The sequence below is a fragment of the Haliotis asinina genome, chromosome 3, assembly GCF_037392515.1.
Source record: "Haliotis asinina isolate JCU_RB_2024 chromosome 3, JCU_Hal_asi_v2, whole genome shotgun sequence".
Taxonomy (NCBI): domain Eukaryota; kingdom Metazoa; phylum Mollusca; class Gastropoda; order Lepetellida; family Haliotidae; genus Haliotis; species Haliotis asinina.
In genome coordinates, this window is record NC_090282.1 from 63,233,949 (window position 1) to 63,258,532 (window position 24,584).

The following is a 24,584-nucleotide window of genomic DNA, read 5'->3' on the forward strand; positions in this document are numbered from 1 at the left end:
GATGTTTGTGGTCGATAAACTATCGCATTTGTATTTCTATGCGTTCTGTGCGTATCCGTTTAAGTTTTTCTTTGAATAAAGTTCCTTCAATGAGATGTGGTTTACCCAATGTCACTTTCAAGGAGATGCATACAACATAGAAACTACTTCTTCCTGGACAAGTGTGTTTCTTAATGTTCCACGTGCCATCGATTACAGTTTTATGTTTCGTACATAGCAGTTTTATATTGCGGTCATATACAAATATTGCTCTTTTAAAACGCCCCATAGCGTCTAGAGATCGCCAAAGGTTGAACAGACAAAAGTAATTATTTTTAAAAGCATAATTGACTGCACTTAAGTGTTACGTAACGTGGAATGATGGACAGTCTGCCAACAATGATTCTGGATCTGCTCGTAGGAAACGTAGACAATAATTCCTAAAAAACGATCCTGTAAAACATGTTACGTGAATGATATTGGAGTAATTGACGCTGTCAAAATCAGACATTTTGCAGAGCCTATCACAAAAGCACCTGTCATTATAAAAAGTCTAACATGTTTTTAGTTCCCTCAAGTCGTAACTGTAGCTTTCTAGCAGTCAGCATCTCCGCGGTGCGACAAGGAGTTTTATAATTGCGTTGTTTTGCGACGGGGTCACTACTGATTAGCCTGGCAAGTTAGTAGTCTGAAGAATGCCTTCTATTTGTTAATACCATAGTGGCAGAAATCATAATTTGGGCTTTGTTTGAAGTTGAAAAATGTGTTATTGAAATTCTGAAGAAAATTGTACACAATCATCATCTCAGCGCACATTCATCACCTTTGTTGGACAGCAAATCACTATCTACGTCAGTAAGTATTTTTTAGATGTTCAAATCTAATATCTACTTGTCATTGTCATGTCAACTGGACATGTTAATGCCCAAATGTACTGACAAAACCACCAAGATGTAATTGATTATATGAGTACAAACACACTATTTCATATTTTCTGAAAAAAAATAAACTGTACATTGGAAAAAAGCACACATACATAAGTACTACGATGTTGCTATTTCTAACATATAAACATCTTACCATATCGGCGATTTGAATAAGTGTCAAACCAAATTTAACCACAACTGTCTTGGAAGCGTTGTAAACAGGACGAGCGTAAGGGTCGTACTTCTCCAGAAGCTTTCGAAGCAGTTTCTGCTCATCGGGAATCCTGTGAGGTTTCTCCAGTTTTTTCCTCCTATGACGACCTAATGAGAAATAAAACAAGCACACATATAAAACGAAATCATGACACTCACCATATCTGTAATCTGTGTTAAAGTTATCCCAAACTTCACTGTTACTTTGTCCGATGCGTTGTATACGGGTCTGGAGGCTGTGTTGTAGTCACTTAGAATTTTATCCAGAAGACGTTGCTCGTCCGTAGGAATATTAAACACAATAACCGGAAATAGAATAAAAACGTGAAGCACGTGCAACACAAACGGTGACAGCATAATCAGGCGACACTTCCGGTTGGTGTAAAAAGTTGCACGAGGGCTTAAAAGTGGCTCTGTTGCATGAGAACTGTCCAAAGTAAAATTGCAAGCAATTGGTTGATGGAATCAATACGCTTCATGTAGCATGGCTCCAGTATAGCATATGTTTTGTAATGAAACCTCTGAAGAGTTGACGGAATGGGACCACTCAGCCCATCTCGTTGATCCCGGGTCTACCACTGATAGCCAACTACTCCGCTATGCGGCTGGAACAGCCATCCTGCTGATGACGCTCTGCGCACTCCAACAGCCCGCTGCCTACTAGGCGCAGGCTTCGATCCTACAATCACTCAGCTTTACCAGAGGTACCTATAACAAGGGCTTGTTATCATGGTTAAAATCTTCGTCTCTCAAGGACCATTCCATCCAATTGACGTTTGTACATAGGTCCATTCACATTTATCTTTAACAAGAGTTGTTAACTAATAGAATGTCCTTCGTTTAAAACGCTACCATTATCTATTCAGAAACGTTCACGTTAATTGACTTTTCGTTGTAAATGACTTATCGTGGTTACATAGAAGGTTATGTAATATTTTCCTGGTGGGGTTATATTTAGGTGTGCGTGTACTGTTGATTAGGGCTGCATGTGTTACCAGATTAAGCACGTTTTCATTCGTTGCGTGGGTGTGATTAAATTGTAGTTTTAGAATACGGTACTGACGGTTTTAATGGAAATTTATATTGGATGAAAGTTTTCTGAAGACGGTTTACAAAAGCTCATCAGGGGAACATGCATGCATTAACAAGTAACTTTTGTTTTGTCGAAATTCAAATGTTCAGTTTGGACATTGATTGCATGCATGAATAAATAATGATCTCATCCACGGGAAGGAGGTCTATTTTTTATTCATTAACTATTTCCTTCTTTGTGAAAATAGAGCTACACATATGTGACAGTTTTATACAAAGGAAGTTTCATTGCGTTTGTTGGAACTATTCAATTTTTATAACTGTCATAGTTTTCTCCACGTTTTCTTTATACCAAGTTCAATACTAGAAGTTCTATATTATCTGTATTAAGTGCAAGTAACAAGTAATAATAGTTTTGTTCAAATGTTTAATGTTCATTTTGGGTTTTGATTGTATGCATAAATAAGAGAACCGACATCTATTGATTTACTCATTACCGAATTTGTGTAAGTGTTGGCTAAATAAGCAGAATCCCAGATGCAGGAATTATTTATGTTTTATAAATGACGTGCATATAGTTTAATTCACACTTTGTCGATGCAGAAAATGAGAGAAGTGTTTGTTTATTTGCAACAAAACATAATGTCAATAACACACATCCATATTAAGCAAAATTTAAAACACAGATAAAAAAAGTTTATTTTTAACAATATTTAATCAGATGTCTTCCGAAACATGCATCAAACATGATAAGTGTCAATATTACATATTGTAAAAATATATCATTACAGATTGAAGATTCTGTAAGTGTTCATACAGCGTTCTTCATCTTAGCTTATCTTAGCTAGTTTTGCAATACGCGCTGAGGACTAATTATCGACTGACGTGTGGAGTGAATTAAAATATATGTCTGTGAGTGAAGATGTCTGTCATTCTTATAACAGTAACTGAATCATAAACAACATGTTATCAATATGAATCGGTTTTAAAAGTAAAAACATGCGAAACTTTTAGTGAATATATCTCACCATGACGACACGCAATGCTCATTCTTATTTCGGTGATTAACGATTTCGCGAACACCTGGCGCCATCGCTCTCAGTTATTCATTTGTATAATTTTACCATGTTTTTGCTATTTAAGTTGGTTATTCTCTCACGTTACGTTGAAGTTGGATGGTTTGTATTTCATAGGTTAAAATGTACAGTGGAGGAAAGTCTTTTGTTTTCCCCATACTTCAATTACAAAGACACTATTGAATAAAAGACGGATAAATCATATTAAGTTATTGTAAATTACGGAATGGATACGAACAGAAAGGAATAGATACGAACAGAAAGGAATAGATACGAACAGAAAACGGTCCAGATGGCTTAGAATGACCAATCTTCCCACAACATCCAGATCTGTTACATCATTGTTCTTGTCGTACACATTGTAATCACTTTAACGCTCTGGGCCCACTTGCACAAAGCGATCTTAGCGCTACGACTGTCTTAAGCCTATATTGGAGAATGGGAGTTACTATCATTGTAGCGCTAAGATCGCTTTGTGCAAGTGGGTCCTGGTCTCCTAACTCAGTCACGTAAGGCCCATGAAAGCCAGCAAGGGTGCGTTGGAATATTTTGGGAACGGTGACTAATATGTTTGCAGCAATGGTTCGTAGTAAATGCAAACATTTGCTGATTAGCTTTCCAAGAGGTATTTCATGGAGCGTAATAAATATTTTAAATTGAAACAATGTAGGACCATCTCGGTGGAATAAACCCAGCCTTTGATAATATTGTTTTCAACTGATGGAACTACACAATTACACGTGGCCCTGATTTTATTCCTCTGTGCCAAAGATGCCTCGTCTAAACCGCAAAGGCATTCATGACATGTGAATTCTCAGGCATGACGTTTTTAGTCTATTCCCGTTGGATCGAAGTTAAACGTGATGGGACCAGGAGCTAGCTGTGTGGTTGGAAGAGAGATGATGTATGGGTTTATTGTCCTTTTACAGTATTTCCGTTACGTCACTCGATGTCATTGGACAACAGATCACTTGGGAAGGAATGCGGATCCAGGTCATTTTGGTGTTAGACGATACCGCGCTGTTGAAACATAAGAACGAAGAATTGATGGAAGTCTCAAATCATAATTAGTAGGAACTTTGGATTCGAACTGGCACGATATGTTTGATGTTGATGTTGATGTTTTGATGGACTTTATACTTACCAGCTGTAACACCTTGCAACCCGACGTGGGTTGTGATCTGTCAAAACTTTGACAAATCATTAGGACATCAGCCTAACACAACAGAAAACGAGTTGCTTGTGTATCTAAAGACAAACACTAAAACTAACGTGGGACAAACCAGCAAACGGAATCCGGGTTCGATTCCCCACATGGGTACAATGTGTGAAGCCATGCCTGGTGTCTCCAGGAATATTACTAAAGCGGGATAAAAGTAAGAAAATGAATAATGAATATAATCAGTCACCCATTTTTGAGATTCTTTTTCTAATTGGGGGTTTAACGTAGATCCGTCCGATTATTCCATGCCAGGGCAGTAGGCTTACAGTAACTTCGTAACAGTATCTCCAGAATGGTAGTGTGTATGATCAGCAGTCAATTGCGCTCGTAGTTTTCATCCAATTATACGAAATATATTCGACCTGTTTTGCTTGGCATTGAATAAGTGACACCGCGTGACGTAACGGAACATTTTGATGCGATTTAAATACTGTTAAATCGCCATTAAATCCCCAAGCCTTAATCTGAGTACTTTCTAAATGGCTTACACTTGTGTGTGTGTGCGCGCGCTATGTAACGGTTGTGTTGCCATAGATATGATGAATTTCGAGATAACAGTACTTTATCTTGTTCACTCCTTTAGGACAATATTGTGAAAAACCCAAAGTTCTGTCGTTCGCAAAACTTGAACAAAACTTAATGCAAATATACATGTTGACAAAGAACACTTGGCTGATGTTTTCTTTCTGAAAGTTCTATATCCCCATCAGTCTTTTAGAAATTACAACGTAACCTTTTTTACTTTTGTAATTACTTGAGTATCTTTTTCATCAGATGCCTATTGATGTCAAAATGGTCTAGTCGTTTTTTAATCACATTTCTTCTGACTCAATATCAGGGGCGGCGTCTTATTGTGAGTGGGAGAGTTATGGTACAACACGGCACTGAACATTATTTCACTGATTATCATATGTGGAAGACCCAAAATCAAATGAGGTACGGATGTTACTTTTTTCAGAAACGCTCGAGCAAGAATATGGAAATCCAACCTAGTATCGTCGGGTTTTTCCTCCCGCAAGTGATGAATGTCTAAGGACGTCAGGTACACCTGAAAGCGTAAATTGGGTCGCCAGTACCTTGAATAGTTATGCGAGGGGCCTCCAAATGTCTTTCATCACTTCGGTGACAACTTGAGCATGTGGATATTGCTGACAATACACCCAAAACGGTCGTAATCGAAGACGTTTGGAATTATAACTTTGGATCCCGGCAAGACAAGGGACACAACTCTGTAGAGCAATTGTATCTACCTTTCTACCTTTGTAGACGCATGTGTATATATTGATAACATATTTGTATAGTGCAAGCATTATTTTAGCGATGGGTGCGTGTCCATCTACAGGCATTGTTATGTGGCAGTGTTATTCATTGTGAGTGAGTGAGTTTAGTTTTACGCCGTTTTTAGCAGTCTTCTATCTATATCATGGCGAAGGACACCAGATATGTGATTCACACATTGCACCCATGTCAAGAATCGAACTCGGGTCCTTGGACGTGACCAGCAAACGCTTTAACCACTAGGCAATCTTCGGGGTTTCGATGTGTTTCATACTTGGGACACAACGGTATGGTTTTCTAAATACATGTATGAGATTACACATTCAGGAATGTTGTATTGAACAAATACACTGCGTCCTGATGACTTCTTTTACTTTCTCGTCTGTAATGTCCTCATTCTCCGTAACCCCATCACTATCTATAATCTTTGCATCCTCCATGACCTTATCAGGCATTGATCCGGGCATTGACAAATGCAAATGATGGCTTTGTATTGAAATAGTATTATGATCTATTTTTCATTTCATCTATTTTGATCGTACGTGGATATAAACATCAAGGTGGATGTCCGCTCATGCATAGACCTCAGCGAGAGGAACCTGTTTATACCAGGGCATGATTTTCGGAAGAATAAAAGGGCAGGATTCTTGCAAGTTAACCCTTTCCTGTGTACGCCGCATGAATTAGATAGGACGGCTCACGTGCGGTCTTCTATGGTATCAAGTTTGAGCAGCGTGTTAAGAAACGTCAAACAAGCTTAACGTTTGACAAGTCAAGACGTGCCAGAGATGGAGGCATCCGCAGTTTTCTTAGCGTTTGGGTAATTGAGATCATACAAATAAATATGGTATCCCCAGGATCAGGGATCTGAGCATGGGGTATATTTTGCGTTGAAAATCTCAACTGCTTTTTAAAGTCTTCGCTTGGCAAAATTATTTCACTAACGCGCATCAAACATGCTTTGTCCTTATATTACTTCAGTGAAATTACGTCTAAGGAATCTACCCCAATATATGCTCGGTGCGAGTTTTCTTTCCCGGAAGATGGTTATCTTATGCCCAGGCTTGCTCACCAAATCCATTCGGTGAAACATGTTTGTTTACATTGCCATTTATTGTGTTGTGTAAAAAGATACTTCACAGAAACCTTTAGCTGAAACCAAAACGTATAGGTGGGAAATTCGTATTGTGTGATTACTTTGCGTATTTCGTTACAGACAGATATGGAGCTCGAGGATAACGAAACTGTAACATGCAGTGTTACAGTAACGTGTTACAGTAACCTATACCTGTCAGCAACAGCGTCTTGTAAACAAACCTGACAATCAAGTGACAAATATCGACAGCACGGCCACTGATGTCGTTGCATATCTGCCAAAAGCGGCGTGTTACTTTTTAATGGCATAGAGCGTACATTTTGGAAGTTATACATAGAAATCTCGTTTAAGATTTTTTTTTTCAGTAATTTGCTAATTTCAGTCCTTGCAAGCTGAAAGTTTCCAGTTCATGTAAATATTTGACGTCGATGGCAGCGAATTACCATTCTTGGAAATCTGCCGAAACAGATGCCATCGGGGTAAAGCGCAAAATAGCTGTTTAACCTATATGATTGAATCAGGGAAAAGATAAGATAATACCAGAAGTTCGTGAAAAAGTCCTGTTATACCGCTATTCATACAGTTTGCAAATGTAAAAGTAGGTATTTATTGACTGACGAGGCAAACAGCACTTCTTATCAACAGTAAGAACATTTTAAACAACTGATAAATGTTTGTTTGTTTTGCATGTCGTTGTGATACGTTGTTGCAAGCATGGTACCCAAACTGTAAAAAAATACATCCTCTGTTTTACATTACATTACTGTGTCATTATGTAGTCCATTTTCACCTACATGTACAACCCAGTGACAGTGCACATTTATGACCAAAATTATATCCGTAATTCGAGATTTCACAATTCACAATTATTTCTCTAATGACCTTAATGGTGATTCTTTTTGCATTTGAAATAGAATTTCAGGCCTTGGGGCGTCCTTCTTTATGATGCGTTGTGTCATTAAAATGGCATTATGCATATGAGAGACTAACTTCATATTTAATAATTCAGTACATCATTTTATACATAGAGTAATGGTGCGATAAAAGGCGTTCAAATCTCTGTATTCATTTGAAAAAGATAAGTAATGGTATTGTCTCAGCTTCAGCTTGATAAATTGCAACAGTTATCAAGAAGACAAGAGTGACTTATTCATAACGTGTTCAGTTAGAATAATAACAAAATTGCTACTGTTTCCTGCATGATTACACGATCATTTGTGGAAGTCGCGGTGGTTGAGCGGGCTAGGCGGCTGACTTTGTGTGCTGGCGATTAGGTGCCTGACTCTGAGGGTGCGGGTTCGAATCCCGGATGGGACTCAACCGAAAAAGTACTAGAATTTGTACTTTACTAAGAAAGTGAAATCCCAAATATGACATATGTTGCGTGTTTCCTGCATATCCTTCCGACTGGATTCAGTTGCCATGGAAGTATTTGACGTCACCCATTGTTTTATGACTCCACAACATTGAAGAACGTGACTTCTCACAGACGTCAGGATGAACAAAGAAAGTTCGAGAAAAGGATTCATTCGTAAGTTTTCAAAGTAGAACACATCATTGATTCATTATTAATGTATTGTGTCAATGTATTTTCCCATTTCAGGAAGCTTCATATGGAACAGCTGGCGTTCATTCCAAACGAAACGCCCTTAAATGTCAGTTCAACCTTTGCACTATGCCTGCATCACTGTTCGTGTTATCATGAAATATATTCTGAAGAGGGTTCCACTACTTTCATTTGCGGTAAGTGTCTTTATAGGAGACAAGTTATCAAGAAGTGAATATACGCGATAACGAAAGCGGACATGTAACATTTGTGAGTAAAATTCGTTTTAAAATTTGTTTTTCAGTTTAAAAAGGGAATAAAGAGGGCGTACTATAAAAGCATCGTAAACAATACCTTCTTTACATGTTTTGCCAAGAACGGTTAGAAACAAACGTATTCGTTTAAATAGGATCCTAATAGATACTTGAGATGTGTCTGTTATCAGTCAGGTACTTGAATTATATTACCGCCAGTCACATACAGAAATACATTTGTAAGATCTACATCAAGACTGATGCGATTAAATCTGGCGTATAATACCAACAGGAAATGCTCCCTTAGCAAACACTTAAAACAGACCAATTATGCTGAGCAAGTCTTGACGACCGATTGCATTTTGTGTTTACTTATGGTATCATTTGTACAAGTAGGAGCAGAAAATATACAATAAATTAGAAATTATTTATTTAAATGATATCCAGTATTGAAGTCCCATTTGATGTTCCCCTATTTATGTGTAATATTAACAAGCAGCATTCTTCAATTTGACAAGTGGGGATTGAAGTGTTTGGCAAATGCGTTTGGAGAGTGCTGTTTTGCGAACCATTGTAGAACTCCTGAGGTACCCCTATGCTAAAAAGAAGGGATAATCAAGAGAGTTTGATGGGATTGGACTGATGGGACTGACATGTCGTAGCCATGTTGGGATTCAAACACTGATGTCGGCGTGATGGGCGAACGCTTTGACAACGATGTTGTCACTATAGCAAGAATCTATACCGAAGCGTTGTAGCATACATAATAAGAAGTTTACATCCATAAAGCCCATACTTTCTTATTGCTTACTATTTTTCAAAGTGTCAATCAAACAGGTCAAAAGAAGTAAGACAGGGTGATTACAAGGCGAAAACCAGTAACTGCTCTTGCAACCAATCCCAAGTTTGCATTAAAGATAACCGTTGCTGACTGAAACGTAATAATGATTTTGATGATGTTGAGACATCTGTATAAAGGTCTTTAAGGTTGCGATTTACTGCCTAGAAGAAGGTAAACCATGCTTGTACCGGTTCGACTCCCACTGCATGGTTACGATTCCAGGTTATTTACTTATACCCTTAAAGCTTACTCACGGGCTTCATCAAAGGATAATAATGTGTGTGTGTCTGTGTCTGTGTGTGTTTGTGTGTGTTTGTGTGTGTGTGTCCCTCTGTCTGTGTCACAACCCCTTCGTTTACTCCTCATACACCACCTGCTGACTTGCATGACAGACTGATGCATGCAGATATTTGACTTACGATGAACCCAATAATGAAATTCAAGCATTATTAACAAAATCATTTTAAAAACTAATATTCAAATGTTTCGATGGATATCTTAAACTATTAAATTTCCTTCTGGTAATGAAATGCATGTTGATGAGTACTGGCTCGAGCAGCGTTATACGTTATCAACGTCATGGCACAGCTACCAAATTAACATAGATAGCAGCAAGCTTGAGAACAGAGATTCGCCGTATCCTTGAGTCTTAAATGAGTATATGTGTGAAACATAACTCAGTGCATTTACACTGTAAGTGTTTCCTGTAAATACATTCGCAAGTGAATATCGGCAACATGGCGTTAAGAAGTACTGGCGATAAGGTAACGAGAAATGTTTTTTTTCATATTTGAGCTTAGCCGTGATACGTTTACACAGAGCTGCTCTCTACCTAAGCCATATCCCAATATCATAGCGTTTTCATTCAAACAGGGAGGTCGATAAAGCTTTCATAAAGCCCCATGTAACATTCAACGGCTGAAGAATACTTTTAACGCAGAAAAATATTAACGAAGCTCATTTGGTGAGCATAATGTAAACTGAGGGGGTTCTCTACAATTCCTAACCTACACTTGATAAGCGATAACTGAACATCCTCACAGGGTCATTAAAACTTGAGCAGCGAAGCCTAACTGTTTCGTAAAACCGGTATAAGGAAATCTCTTATCACAATATCAGAGTACATTAACTTCCTTACTCTAGCGTTGTGATGGAGCTCGGTGGGATTGAGCGATATGGATTTTAGGTTATGCAATTCCCGAGGAAATGGAAAGGAACAACTACAAAACGTTAGGTTTTCGCCTCCGGTAAAGATTAATGATTTCATGCTTCGCTGTTTCTAATGCGAAATAAACTGATTATTTTTTTCTCGTATAAAGACAAGGACTAAAAGGGCGAAAATTCAAATTTCAGTGTCCTGCAAAATTGCCATGGTTTAAAAATGTCGTGAAGAAGCATTTGCAAATAAGTTATTAATCTCTGTTGACCAACGAGGTTTAAGTAAACTTGAATGAATATAAATATATATATATATATATATATATATATATATATACTCCATGTGATGTTTGTCTGTCTTTGTGTGTGTTTGACTGTATCCATATCTATCTGTTGCTCTATCACCTATCTGTTGCTCTGTCTATCTATCTATCTATCTATCTATCTATCTATCTATCTATCTATCTATGTATATCGCTATCTATCCGTTTCCACATCCATCGGTCGCTCCATACATCTGTCATTTGTCTGTCTGTTTGTCTATATATCTATATGTCTATCCATCTCTATCTGTCTATCTTTCTATCTATCTGTCTGTCTTACATTTACTGATGGAAAGAGTGCATGGTTTTAATGCAGATTCGAGCAGCATTTAGCAAAAAGACAGCAAGGACACATAAAAGACATAAAATGAAAACAAATTGAAAGAAATAACCACTTAACAAAAACAAAGCGAAAACAATAGCAACGAAAATACATCTCACGGGTCTCAAAACCCTTTTTGAAACTCATCTCACAAAACCCGAACTTCAACTTCAAAACATGTACAGAATACATTCGAAAATTGGACCTTTTATCCCAGATCCTAATTCATGTGATCTGGATTTGAATTATCTGGAAGTTCTCTTTGGGGTAATCGTGTAGTTATTAGTGCTCATTCCGAGGATGACAATGTTGAATAAACCTGAATCAAATCCTCGTCTTCATTTCAACATGCAAGGCGTGTGATTCCGGCCTTCGGGACTTAACGCAGTTCACAGATCAATGACCGTCCCTTAATTGGTACGTTGGTGGATCCGGCCATTTTACGTGATTAAATGTGTTTCTCGAATATTAGACATAAAGGGGAACTAGGGGCGATCCACGCTGTATTTATATGTATGTAGAGTAATAAAGTTTTGAAGATAATAAGTGATCTGTGACGGTGATCGTATTCTAGATGCTGAAAATATTCCTACTTATGTGCGACCGCACTTCGTCTATGGTTGCATTAAGGATATAGATCTTGAGATGTCATAAGACTTGGTCTGAATCTCGTCTATTTCACGAGCCGCTGCCATCGTGATGCAACGGTGCTGTCAATATGTTCTCACAAGTTGCATGACATATTGGCTAGAGGTTTCAAACGAGCGTTTCATTCATTCCGATTTACAAGATTCTTTCATATCGTGCTGTGTCATCAGTGAAGAATCGCTGAACGAACAGGAAAGTTCAATCCTTCAATGAAATTTTGTGATAATGTATTGATTAAACTTTCAAGTATTATCAAAATATCGGTCAAGTGACCTGTTTCATAATAGTGGGCTATCGTCCTTCGTTGAAGTGCCATAGAGCGCCAGTAAATTATCATTCACAAGAATCTGTGGCCCCGCCCGGATGCGAGTTGTAAAGATGGCAGCATGCCCGTTATAGAAATCAATGGCGGTTTGGAACTTCCGTCTCTTGTATGACCAGCGATTGATCGCACAATATGCTTCAGAATTAATCAGTAATTCATTCTGCAAGCATCGTATCTATTTCAGAGCCTCATATCGGCGAAGCGAGTCGGTACTTTTGTGAATATGGGTCAGATAGAGGTTAGCGGGCATAGTTTGGAGGTTACTAGGGACCACCAATAGAGACGTGATACATCGGAAACAATGAGACCTCCCTTAACGACAGACTGAACCAATCAATATTGTTATCTGTTGTACGCTCCGTTAGGTTTAATGGATGCATGCCCATTAGGTCACGTGATGGATATAGCCCTTCACCTCACTCTCCCAGTTGACCGTCGTTGACAACGGTTCTTAGTGAACCCCTCATATCATCATATCATTCTGTCCTGTAACAAACTATTGACATATTATTGAAATTCTCTGCCTTGCAGTACATTTACTTAAAATAACAACTTTAATGCCCAACGTTGACAAAATATAATTTCGTTAAATATAATTGCCAACTTTACCGTTTCAGACAAATATTAAAGTTCAAGCTGTAACGTTCGAAGAGGTATTTAAGACCACTCTGCATACTGCATTTGATGTTGAGAATTGTAAATTTTTAAGGCCTGTAAAATAGTTCTCGAAAATATGTACAGTCACTGATTTTTAATGCGACAAGATGGGATATTTCACCATTGCAGTCTTATGATGTTGGTATATCTTCTTCAGCAGATGTATTTCACTTCAAGATTTGGTTACCTCGCTGCTAAGGAGATGTTTTAGATGCCCTTTGTACCATATCATGGCGTCGTTTCAGGAGTGGTACTTTTTGGGACATTAAAAACCGTTTTGATGAATGATTTAAGCCGTCTTGCCATAATCGTACCAAAACTGATGCATCACTCACTTGAGATATAGACCAAGATATAAAGAATGACACCTCTAAATTTAATGGAGAAAGATACGCTATTTCGAGAACAATCTCTTGCGAAATCTGTGATACCGTATACTTAAGTCATACCCTTGCAACGTCAGGAGACATACGCAACCAGTTCGCTCAAGGTCGTTAACACTCTGTACCCTTTACGACCAGTCGTTTGGGAAGTACTACCAAATACGCAACCTTAAAACACTTTTGCGATTATCAGATATGAAATCGATGTATAACCCATTTATCATAATTTTGTGGACGTAAGAAGATCGGTGACCAACGAAGAATAAAAGCGATGAATGAATTTCTTGATAATGCCAGAAATTGATATTTGTAGGCGTTCTTCTATAAGTGATATCAGATAGCGTCTGCAGAAGTAAGATCTTGGCAGTACGGAACGACACGTCATTAGGGGAACGTTTTCAATGCTATATAGGCAATATAACTTGTAGTGTGAAGTGTGCAGGCGGTGCTTATTACAGTCCTTTAGAGATTACGATTTAATATCAAAACATGTCTTAAATCGAGTAAGTCTAGTTTTACGCCGCATTTAGCAATATTCCAGCAATATCACGGCTGCGGACACAAGAAATGGGCCTCACACATTTTCTTGAAATGCGATATTAACAGAAGTAAACTATCACAGAACTCAAGTATATATCAATGCTGCATGTTTTGTGAGTGAGATTAGTTTTACCCCGCACACAGCAGTACTCCAGCTATATGACGACTGTCTGAAAATAACCAAGACTGAACAAGACATTCCAGTGATCAACAACATGAGCATCGATCTACGCAACTTGAATACGAGGATATGTGTCAATCAAGTCTGGTTTGCTAGCCTGACCACCCGATACCTTAGTCGTCTCTTATCACAAACATGTGTTGGTGAAGATAAGTTCTAACCCGGATTTTCAAGGTTTCTAAATACGTGTGCGCGAAATACATGAGCACAGAGGTGTTCCGAATCGGTTACAGCAATGCCAATTGCATTGTACACCGAAAGCATCATGAATGCATAACATATCCTGGAATGAAAGGTATGGTAATACTAAAATATGACAGTGTATATTTGAATACCATAAACTTCAACATGGGTGACAGTGATTAGCAGCTTGAGTTTCTAGGACTTCAGCCCTGAATCATAATGAAGCACACGTAGACATGTGAGTTTATTAAAAAAATGCCTCTGTTCGCCAATCAGAAATCGGGTACCTGGTTGGATAAAGCCATGTGACCATAACCTTCTAGCGGAGCAACAAAAATAGAATTCTGATTAAGCACGACTAGCAATCATGTGGTGTTTAGTGAGTGAGTGAGTTTAGTTTTACGCCGTCTTTTAGCAATATTCCAGCCATATCACGGCGGGGGACACCAGAAAATGGGCTTCACACATTGTACCCATGTGGGGAATCGAACCCGGGTCTTCGGCGTGACGAGCGAACGCTTGAACCATTAGGCTACCCCACCGCCCCATGTGGTGTTTAGAGAGTATGTGCAATAGAAGATGACTTATAATTATTAAATTATGAAAGACTATAGCTCCTGTATCATCTGCATGGATGATACCAATCACCATGTATACAGTTAGTCCTATTCGGTAACAGATGTGAACTATCCACCGTGATATTTATCAGCTACACTTGTTTGTGATATATTCTTTAATATTCTGCGCTTATGGTAGACATTTGTTTTGGCTTTGTAAATGTATTGCAGCGTATAAAACATTTGATATACATTTCTGACTAGTAATCTGTAATCATTACTTTAATGATATGAACTTTATTCTCGATACAGTTTCTTTCCAGCATCACGTCATCTTGGTATGTAGGTATACTACTGTCGGTTCATGTAAACTAACAGTAGGACTACTATGATTTGTGTCAGAAAATCGTTAGGTAATCTCCCATCACGAATGCTGAACCTTTCCCAAGAAGCATTTATCATATAAATTATAGACACGGACGCCGAATAGGCGCGGAACGTTGTGCAAGAGGTGTCACCTCCAGTCGCGTTTGTAATCATGTGTCACGCTGATGAGCAGTTGATCTGTGGCTATAGAATTGTCATCGACTTAGAAACCGTGTATGTCGATATTGTGAAGACTGATATTTCTTGGAAACACGCTTGACAAAATGAAACCATCTTAGTGAAGAAGATATTGATTTGGTACTGCACAACTCATTACCGGTAGCAGTGGTGTAGATTATGTCATATGAATACAATAGTAATTGGTAGTTATCTTTTTCTTATATCATCAAGACACAGTGATACACCGTCATAGTCATCAGCTGATATTATTCTGTGTGTATGATACTGAATGATACATCGTAATGAAAGGCAATTTGAGTTTCTATTTGCGCTAGGAAATCTACCAAATTATAGCTAAGATAACCATTTATCTCTTCAAACCCTGACTTCGGTGTGATAACTACATATACATATATATGTATATCAAATGAAGTGTGTGTGTGTGTGTGTGTGTGTGTGTGTGTGTGTGTGTGTGTGTGTGTGTGTGTACGTACACTTACTCCTATTCACACTCATTCATGACAATCACTGGAGTCGTATGAACACATGCACTCTGTATAAATGTAGGACGGATGATCTACCCTTTTGCCATATTTTCATCTGGTCGGCAAGCAATTATGTACAAAAACACGAAAACCTCCCCGCATGTGTTCGCACTTGACAGGCAACACACCTGCTTCACTGTAGGGTCACCAGGACATGATCAGCAACGGGAAGCAACCACAGTAAGCAGAAGAGGGGTAGGCCCTGGTTTTCCCGTCACGCAGGTATTCCTCTTGACGTATTAGATTCACTGGCCAGTTTGTCAGAAAGAATTAATATTTCAAGGGGGAGCTCCTCCAGGCGATGGGCTAACTTATATAGAACTGTGTGGGAATTGGTCAAGATTAACACGACCATGCTCGATGAAGGTTCTTATAATGTCTTCAGTGAATTGAATATTTTCGTGCTTCGCACAAAATATTTTTTGGTCTGAATTGCAATGTAGTAAACTGATAATTGACTTCTCTAGCAGAGTCATGACATCCAAAGTGTACAAAGGATCCTTAAAAGCATTTACTTTTGCGAATTGGAAATGCATTTTTCTATGTACATGACAAACAGCAAGTTAATACATTTTGTATTGTTGCGTAATAGCTGTGAGCCCAGATGAACTGCGTCTTATCCTGCAGTGAACGTCTTCATGTCTGATTGCACTGGACAGGCTCCGGACCGTAATAAAACCAAATCAGATGAAAACATACACGAAATCCTAAAATTGATCTGTGGCAAGACAGGTCCTTTGCTCGCAGGTTCAAGACTGAACCATTGTTTTGTATCCTTTTGGCAACTGTTGGCCAGGAACTGGTCATGTTAAACACATTCGTGATCATATTATAATACACCTAAACTAGTTTTCAACGCCATAAAAAATAAAAACGAAAAAAAATTAATCTAAAATGCATAAAACTGGCAATTGATTCACCAATATTTTGAACAACTCCCACAATGATATGCTGCAGGGAAGTTGCAGCTGATCTGTTGCAAGAAGTGGCCTTTGTTCGCGGGTCCAAAAGTGAAACATTGTGTTGTGTCATGTTGACAAACTTTGCCCAAGAACTAGTTTTCCTAAACACATTCACAAAAACTAGTTCTCAACGCGATAAAAATGTAATGCAAAACATGTCATATTTCATCTAAAATGCATAAAAATGGCAATCAATTCACCAGTATTTTATTAATCCCACCCTGGTATGCTGCAGGAGGGTTGGACTCAATCAGAACAACCGAGCTTACTATTTCCATGTTTCTCCAATCATCCAAACTAATCACATCCCACTTTCTGATGATCCGTCTCCTCACTGACCAAAGTTCACATGTTCACATTCAAGCTGCCACTAGCTAGTGCTTGATTGGCTACACGAGACAAACACCACGTAAACTATAGCAGTAGTGTTGAGGCATGCCCTGTAGCAAGTGATGACCTCTTTGGGTCGAGCCTCTAGGACAAATGAATACCGCGTCATTGAGATTTCCATTATTTGCGATTTGAAATGCGTGGTAAGGATATTGCATACTGGCAACATTGATGATAAAGACGTGAAGGTTGTGGTCACAGGAGAATCGATACTTTACAATCTTGATACGTTCCCTATGTTTTCAGTCAGATAACACACCATTACCACCCATACATGGAATTGAATTCACCATAGCGTTAACAATGTAGATTAACACTGTGGTCAAACCATCTCAGCTTATAGGTTTTATTAGAGATTAATGCAAACTGCACTGATTCCCTTTTTTAAAGAATAGAAATGTGCATGTTTTGCATGTTGGAACAGGAGCAATGAGCATACACAATGAAAGCCCATTGATCCCCTAATCGATGTTACAATAGGTTATACGTTTTCAGAACTGCTTTGGTGCAGAGCCTTGCGACAAATACATATATTAAACATTAATCTCACTATCGTTACTGACAGTGAAAATGAACGCATATATTTGGATAGAACTCTCTATATTGCCTCTAATTAATGGAAAGTAAAAGCGATAATTTATAATGTGTCTGGAAAAGAATGTTAATGTGTTCTTTTTTGTAATGATAATATACCAACATGACTACAATCAATAACCAAGGTAATGAAGGTATGCGTTATAAAAATACTTGTTAAGTGAGAATTACAATTTACATATTAAAAGTTGCCAGTATCATTGATATTACGATTTCAACGTTATGACATGTATACTAGTACATGAAGTTTTAACAGCAACATGTGATGTGTTATTAAAGACGTAGCAAGTATTAAATATTTTTATAGACAGAGTCTTTGATCTCAAGAGCACTTTTTATTTACATATATATATGTCAGTGATTAGGTTGTCATATGGTTGATCTGAGAACACAGCAACACAGCAACCGATAATCCCTCTCACCAAGTGCACCATGTGCACTACCATTCATTCCTCATTCCGTCTTTGTAGGGAGTCAGTATGTGAAATTCCCGGACCATTCTGTTTCCGACCTAGGTTGGAGCATTACGTCGATCTAGTATGACATGGTATGACATACTTTTGCTATGGCCACTTGCAACATATTATTAACATGGGAAAAGTGGACAAAGTTTTACCAATATTTTATAATGGTATGTGTTATTGAAAAATGGAAATTTACAGACCAACTGACCACGTTCCTCAATGTTAAACCTGCAAAGGGTCACAGTGATAACGAGTATCAAAGTTAATCCGTGACCAGAACAAGGGTGCAATGCATGTATCTGTTTCTGCGGCTGTTTGTAGTTCACGCTGGTCAAATCACTTGCGTGCCACGTATACCCTCGTGGCATACTCACGACTGGCCATCGATGCCTTGGTCCTTAAAAATGACATAATCAAAGGTTCACAATAACAGCATTATCGTAAGTTTTATCTGTAAACATGGTTATCTGCGATAGCTGGAATAGGTATATAATACGGATGACAGTAACAAATCAGGGGGTGGCTGTCTAGTTAATGTTATCCATTGTATTACGATGTAAATACTATGCTGTTTTGTAACTATGTACTGTGCAGATTGTGAAAAAGCAATCTGGCTTGATGTGTAGAGTATTTAACAGTGACATAGCGTTGTATACGTTTGAATGTGTGTCGTGATTAATGTAGTATGTATAACGAATCTACGTATGATGTTTATGTTCTTTTAAAACTGATTGATCACTATAATAATTGTACCCATACTATTTTCGAATGATTATGTAACAAATGATCCTGCGACTGCTGTGTATTAAACTCCTTGTTTGTTTTATTCAGGTGTTGTGTTGTATGTGGGTTGGTATAGTCATACCTCTTGCCAAGCGAGCAATTCACCGATCTCGAGATTCAATAATATTTTAGTGGAAATGCGTTTAATACAATATCAAACTATGAGTATAATTGACCATAAATTAATATTTAAGTATATCCGCAGTACGGGTAATAGGTACTTATAAGAATATATAAGAAATAGTCATTGTATAGAGTGTAGAGGATATTGCTTTGAATTCCATTTCCTCGATCTTAATGCCATACTTCTTCAGTTAATACGGGGATGAACTACGCGCACGACTGAGCAATGTCAGTATGTAAGTATTCTAATATCCTTATAATAGTTTAATAGAGCTGTAAAGCACTCAAAAACTGACGAAGCAGTTATGAATTGATAGTCTCCTAAATCTTGTTTACACCTCGGGTTGTGCAATAACGTGACACAGTAACTCATTTGATGTAGGTATAACGATATTTTTGCCAAATATATTAATCAAATACGTCCATTATTGACCACTAGCTGCTAGGCACGTCAACGTCATATACATCCAGTCAGAAATCCGTCAACACATGTGTGACCACATCATCTGCAGCAACATCTGCGACATCTTGCAGCTCGATGATGTGATTCCACAACATGTAACATAGAACTACACGACAAGATGCGAGTCAGACTCATAACTTTATGCAAACGTTGTTGGTGTATATCAATATGATAGATGGATATATTAACCTCACGGTAGAGAAATAATTATATATATATAGTCTATGTGATGTCGCGACTGAAGACATTGGTCATGTTAGGGTACCACAATGCATTTGAGTGCAGATGTTGGCAAATGTGTGAAATATGTCAGAAAAATATATTATATCATCCAAAATCTATTTAACACAACTACAGCACTGTATCGCTTTATACTGGTTAGAACGACATTAAACTTGACTTTCCCATTCAGATAGATTATTTTATCCATTGTTCCCATTTGGCTGTCACCTCGCTTACTGTTCAAAAACTGCAGATACATTTCACTAGATTATTTCATAAACCATAACGCTTAATAATCAGTGACTGAAATACTTGAACTTAAACAGTAACGAAATACAAACAGCATCGTGTTCAACGCCAGATGCCGCTGTATATAACCTTACGTTCAAACAGATTAATACCTATTCATTGCAATCACTAAAGTCGTATCAACATTTCTTCGGACGTGCACTCTGTTGTTATAAGTGTATGACAAACAATCCATCTTTTTTCCCATCACATTTTCAAACAGCTTGCAAACATGCCTGCACGAATAACCAGTAGCGATAGCGTATTTATAGATGAAAACTGGAAATAGATTTAGGTAACATCAGTTGAATATTCACCACCTTTGATAAGACCATCTGGGAAGTCCACGTGTACATATTTACTTCACCTGGCTGACAAGTACCCACGTAAGATAACACGAAAACTTCCCTGTGTGTGTTCGCACTTGACATGCAACACAGCTGCTTCACTGTAGGGTAACCATGACATGATAAGTAAGGGAAGCAATGGTAAGCAGGAGAAGGGTAGGCACTGGCTTTCTCGTCACACAGGCATTCCTCTTGACGTATTAGATTCACTAGCCAGTTTGTCAGAAAGAAGTAATAAGGAAGAGATCCCCCGGGCAATGGATAACTTATATAGAACTGTGGGGAAAGTTGGTCAAAATTAACACATCCATGCCTGATGATGTTCATATCGTGGTTATAATGTCGTGAGCGAATTGAATATTTTCGTGCTTCGCAGTTCATTTTGCGTTGCTGTATATTACAATATACCTCAGCGCTAATCGGGCTTCGAAAATCTTCCCAGATTAGTTGGTCCCGTTGCCTAACCAACTTAGCTTACAGGTTCTATAGGAGATCAATACATACTGCTATCATTTCTTTTAAAAATACAAAATGTGCATGTGTTGCATGTTTTGAAACAGGAGACATGAGTAACGCAATAAAAAACACTGATTCACTGACCAATGGGCTTGCGTTTGCAGGGAAGCTATGAGAAAGAGACTTACGACACAAATATATGTACTATTATTTACAGATTAAGATAGAAATGCAGCAGAGGGGACAAATGGCATGAGTAACATGTCACGGTGATTGCCATTATTTGCGATTTGAAATGTGTGGGAAGGATTTTGGATATTGGTAACACTGATGCTAAACACGTGAAGCGTGTGGTGACAGGAGACTCGTTACTTTACAAACTTGATCTGTCTCCTTTGTTTTCGGTGAGATAATACCCCATTACCATTCATATATGGAACTTGAATTCACATAGCAGTAACAGTGTAGATTAGTTAGCCCTATGGTCTAACCAACTCAGCGTATGGGTTTTATTAGAGATCAATACATACTGCAATCATTTTTTTTCTAAAGAATAGGAATGTGCTTATTTTGGGTGCTGCAAACAGGAGGAATGAGCATACACAATGAAAGTTCAGTGATGTTACAATGGGTTATGTGTTTTCAGAACTATTTCCTGAAAAGACAACAAATGCAACAAATACATAAATTAAACATTATTATCATCATTATTGTTATTGGCAGAAAAAATGAACTCGCATTTAAGTTACTTGTGTCTACTCCAGTGTGTTGTCATTATGTCTAATTAATGGGAAAGTAAAAACGATAATTTTTAATGTGTCTGGAAAGGACCTTGACCATTCCAATGCTTTCATCAAATTAATGTGCTCTTTGCTGCAATGAAATATATTATCATGATGATAATACTACCATGAGTATAATTAATGACCAAGGTAGTGAAGACATGCGTTATAAAAATACTTGCAAAGTGAGAATTACAATTTACACATTAAACGTGGTCATAGTCATTTCCATTACGATTTCAGCGTTATGACATCATGAACACAGTTTCAACTCACATGCATAATGTGATTTGATATTAGAAGCATAGCAGGTATTAAATAGTTTGATAGACTGAGTCTTTATTGGCAACAACATTATCTATTTACGTTGGACAAGTCGGAGAGGTTGCTGCATAGGAAAGATGAGTTCCGTGCTTGCTTTGCATTCACAATGGTGAAGCTTAAGGCATATATCAGATATTTGGAACCTTTATTACTGGATCTTTTACACGTATGCTATTGCATTCACAATGGTACAGCTCAAGGCACATGACAGATTTAGGGACACTTCAAGATCTGGATCCGTTTCTGTAAAGACACAGACATCCATCCTCCATAATCTCTTTATGGTGTGATACGGGCACGACTATTTGTTCACACCGCATGAATAGCATACAACGAGAAGATGCTTGTTACAAAATACGTGACATTCTCCTCCAGCGTCCTCTTCCTTACTATTTTTCGGATTGGATAAAAAACTGTCCCTAAGAGTTGGGGCGTTAGAGAGCCGCCCTTCAGTAATATGGTGTAATTTCTGCAGATTAGGTGATCGGTTGTACAGCAAAAAATGGATGTTATTGAATCAGGACCGATGCACCACGAGGCCCACAAGAGTACTAGCACTAATACCACTTCTAGATTACATGTGAACGCTGCCTCAACGCTGTGTCATTCAAATCATCGATCTGGGTGGTTGTTTCTTTTAGCAATTACTTTTATCATGTAAACCAGTGCGGTATTGATGTTGATAATGTTATATCATACAATGCGTGTGTACTTCATGCAAGACGCCTTGGGGGACATTTTCCATTTATATCAGGAGTATTTATTACGTCACCTTTATATTGACGTTCCTGCCTACACTGGTTTCTTATATCTCGATATGGGGTCCCACGTTATAAGACAAACGGTGAAATATAGGTCTCATACGGTGTAGCTGGTCTATTAAGATAACAGATAAACATAATGGAGAAAAAATCTATTCTTTTCATAACCATATCATAAGCAACCAACCATTTAAACTTCGATAGGCGATTGGCGACATGGCGCTACATCTACAAAAAAAATATTGATTAACATGCAATTTTCGCATCGTTAGACAAATGATATTTGCAAGCTTTTGCAAGCTCTTTAGTATTACTGTTTGTGCCAAATATTATCTTGGACATGGCAAAGTCCCAACCACGCAAGTGTTCTCACACATTTTGATATGAATTTTATCAGCTGGTTAATTATTTCAGAGGACGTGTAATGTATCACACTGAAGCCACTGTAGGGTGCAGGCTCCACGCTGCAGTCTTTTAGGCATGCCGGAAACCTATGATAGGGGCTTATTGAGTTCTAGACCAACTGTGATGATATTCCTGCATTTGTAAACACGATACCAAAGCGTAGACGTCTAAGGCCTTCGGGCTTTCCTCCCACATTAAACAGACACACTTTTATATGACTGAGGTAAAGTTCAAACACCACGAAACGAATCTCTTCCAGAATGAATACTAGTACATAGTTCACATTTCTTAAGTGCGTTATTATCACCGCGTGATTCGAGTCATATATTCATGAAGGCGAGCATGGCAACTGATAATCCATTGCTACAGGCGCACTCCTCATTCCTTCTTTGTAGGTGGGTCAGTATGAAATCCTGAAGCCTTCTGTTGTAGACCTAAATTTAAGTCCAACCATTATGTGTATCTGTGTTTGAATATTGCCATGATATTTGAGGTTCACACGCAGTACCACAGCAAAGGTTTAAACGAGGTAGAGTAAAGTACAGTTTACAAGCAAAAATTACATACAACAAAGTTTTTGCCACGTTCACTTGCAACATATCGTAGCTCATATGCATGTAACGTAATGTGGTACTATGACTAAAATTGATCAGTAATTAACAACTTAGTTCGTTGTATCTTCAGTTTACTGGCAGGTACTTGTCAGGTTAAATAAAGAAACAGTCATTGTATAGAGTGTATACGAAACTGTTGTAAACGCCATTTCCTCGCTGTTAATAATGTTCTCCTTCGGAGCGATGCCATACATCAGTATTCTAATATGCTCATAATAAATTGCTATTACTGCAACGTAATACAAAACACTGACGACAGACAAAGCATATCGGAAGTGTGTCTCCAAATCATTTTACATCTCAGGTTGTGCAACTGTAACACATTTTATATACGTACAGCAGTATCTTTGTCACGTGAGTTAATACATTATTCACTTCACAACAGTTACGGCATCTCCTCGCAACTCGATGATGAGATTCCACAAAATGACACATAGAACTACACAACATGACTCAGACCATTACTCACAGGTTTTATACAAACGTTGTTGGTATGTATCAACATGGTGGATATACACTCGTCAAAACAATTTAGGGAACACTGATATTTTGGAATACTTTTCTTTGAATACATCTTAAAGTCGGAAAATGATCATTTTGAATGAATGACGTCTGAAATTGTGAGTCTAAGGTTACTGGAATCACATTACGACCAAAACAAAGCATTTGAATGATTTTGAGCCGAGTAAATCTGAAAATGATAAACTCCCATTTTTAGGGACATTTGGGTTGCGATCTACCCAACACAGCTGCCAGAAAAAATCGAAAATGTGCT

The 24,584-nt window shown here is 38.0% G+C and overlaps 1 protein-coding gene across 2 annotated transcripts in view; it reads right to left on the reverse strand.

Annotated features, from left to right (window-relative positions):
* LOC137278301 (neuronal acetylcholine receptor subunit alpha-10-like) overlaps positions 1-24,584 on the reverse strand; it is a 211,339-nt gene that overhangs the window by 63,452 nt on the left and 123,303 nt on the right. Inside the window, exon 3 of one of the 2 annotated variants that reach the window (XM_067810550.1) lies at positions 1,060-1,226. In XM_067810550.1, the coding sequence (XP_067666651.1) occupies positions 1,060-1,226 (167 nt within the window). Of the gene's footprint in view, positions 1-1,059; positions 1,227-1,277; positions 1,354-24,584 lie in introns of those variants that run through there. The other variant, XM_067810551.1, reaches the window with a different exon arrangement.